This window comes from Tarenaya hassleriana, unplaced genomic scaffold, assembly GCF_000463585.1.
Source record: "Tarenaya hassleriana unplaced genomic scaffold, ASM46358v1 Cleome1, whole genome shotgun sequence".
In the NCBI taxonomy this organism is placed as follows: domain Eukaryota; kingdom Viridiplantae; phylum Streptophyta; class Magnoliopsida; order Brassicales; family Cleomaceae; genus Tarenaya; species Tarenaya hassleriana.
In genome coordinates this window covers 259,548-261,272 of record NW_010960187.1, presented here as the reverse complement: position 1 = coordinate 261,272, position 1,725 = coordinate 259,548, and the positions used below count along the sequence as shown (strand labels likewise).

Here is a 1,725-nt window from a genome sequence, read left to right as displayed (position 1 = left end):
CAGATGTTCATATATCTAATAACCATATATATTTAATTTTCCTAATTATATTTTTGCATTTATTAAATATATTATTATTTTTAAAAAAATAGACGATGCTTTCTTCAATAGGTTTTTAATATTTTTTGTTTTTTGGGTAAAAGTGAGTTTTTAATATACCTATTTTTAATTAAAAATAAAGATACATGCATTCAATCATTGTATTGTATTCACCAAATTTTTCTACATTGAAATTGGTTCGGTTCAACTACTTTTTAAATTTTGATAAATATTTATATTGATTCTCTTATCATTTATCTAAATTTGTTAATTAATTTATCTATGTGATTTTATGGTTCTTTGTATGTATTTAAATTAAATTTTTATATATATAAAAAAAATTGTCTATGGAGATTGCGAAATTGAACGAAGATAGGAAGCGAAAGTGGGTTTGGTCGCTCGAAAAGAGTTTCTCCAGCGTCCAATTGCTTGGTCCGCTTCAAAAATAGTGAAATTCTCCCTGTAACCCATGATTTTTCAAAAGGTAATCAGAACCATTCCTCAATTTTCTGTAATTGATTCTTCTCTGTCAAATATTTTATGTTATCCTTGAATTTTTCATGTTTGAATTTGTCTATTCTGGAATGTCTTACCTGAGTTATGTTCGATCTCTCTGAACTTTGAACTAAGATTGAAATTGAAAAGTTCATGACTTTGGTTTTTAGTTCACAAACGTTTCTCTGAAAATGGATATAGAGAGTTTTTGGAAGATGAGTTTGTAGCTACAGATAAACAATGGTAACAACATTAAAAGGAATCAATAGAAATTCAGCTGAGTAACGCAATAACCGGGAGTTCATCAAGCGGTGGCTTGTTGGATCCATGGAGACTGTCGCTGCAACAAGCTCAACAATTCCCTTTGTTGATCAACAATATGACAGGGACAGTACTGGAACAATCTTCAAGTGTTTTGTATCCATTACTCGAACGTAACGAAGGAATTAATCAAGAGCAAGAGACCGGTTACACGAATCAGCTAAGATCTAAGCCATTGATGGATATGAATCCAGGCGGGGAAACACAGTCAGACGACGTGAGAGCGGGAGAGAGCAATCATCAGAACGGTGTGGATAACTTGTCGAGGAACCTATTGGCGAGCATTAACATAAATTCGACGAATGATCAATACCCTCCATGGGTTGGAAGCAACAACTCTTGGAACACCGACCTTCCCGGCTTCTCCTCCAACAATTCTGCACCAGGCCATCTACTGTGATCCTCTTTAACCGCTTTCTGATCATCTCGAGATCGACTCATATCATTCTTAATTCTTTCGTTGGTTGGATTGTACATGACGTTATCAAGAAAAAGGCGATCGAGATCAAACCCAAACGGGCTATGACGAAGATTGATTTTGCCTTTCAATGAGGGGGGAGGTATGATCAAAATGTCAAGAACTATATATTGGTATAGGTTTGTAGATCAAATTTGGTATGTTTGGTTTTTTTTTCCTCTTCTTCTCTTTGGTGGGTTTGTATCAGATATGAGTATGCTTAATGAAAGAGTAGACAAATGAAACGTTTTTGTGTGTTTTGCCTCACCGGTTAGTCCATATATATATATATTTGTAATGGTTATTTAACTATTTGTAATACATAGCTGTCTGAACTTGAATTTAGTTTTCTCGATTATGATTGGTTAGTCTTGTAGCGCTTAGTTAATGTAAATATATATATATATATATAT

The 1,725-nt window shown here is 33.3% G+C and overlaps 1 protein-coding gene across 1 annotated transcript; it reads left to right on the top strand.

Moving 5' to 3' along the window:
* The first annotated feature begins 386 nt into the window (after window positions 1-386).
* LOC104824171 (dof zinc finger protein DOF3.6-like) lies at window positions 387-1,255 on the top strand. Its single transcript, XM_010556151.1, has 2 exons — window positions 387-428; window positions 794-1,255. Exons 1-2 carry the CDS (start codon window positions 387-389, stop codon window positions 1,253-1,255), a joined length of 504 nt encoding a protein of 167 aa, XP_010554453.1.
* Window positions 1,256-1,725: the final 470 nt, after the last annotated feature.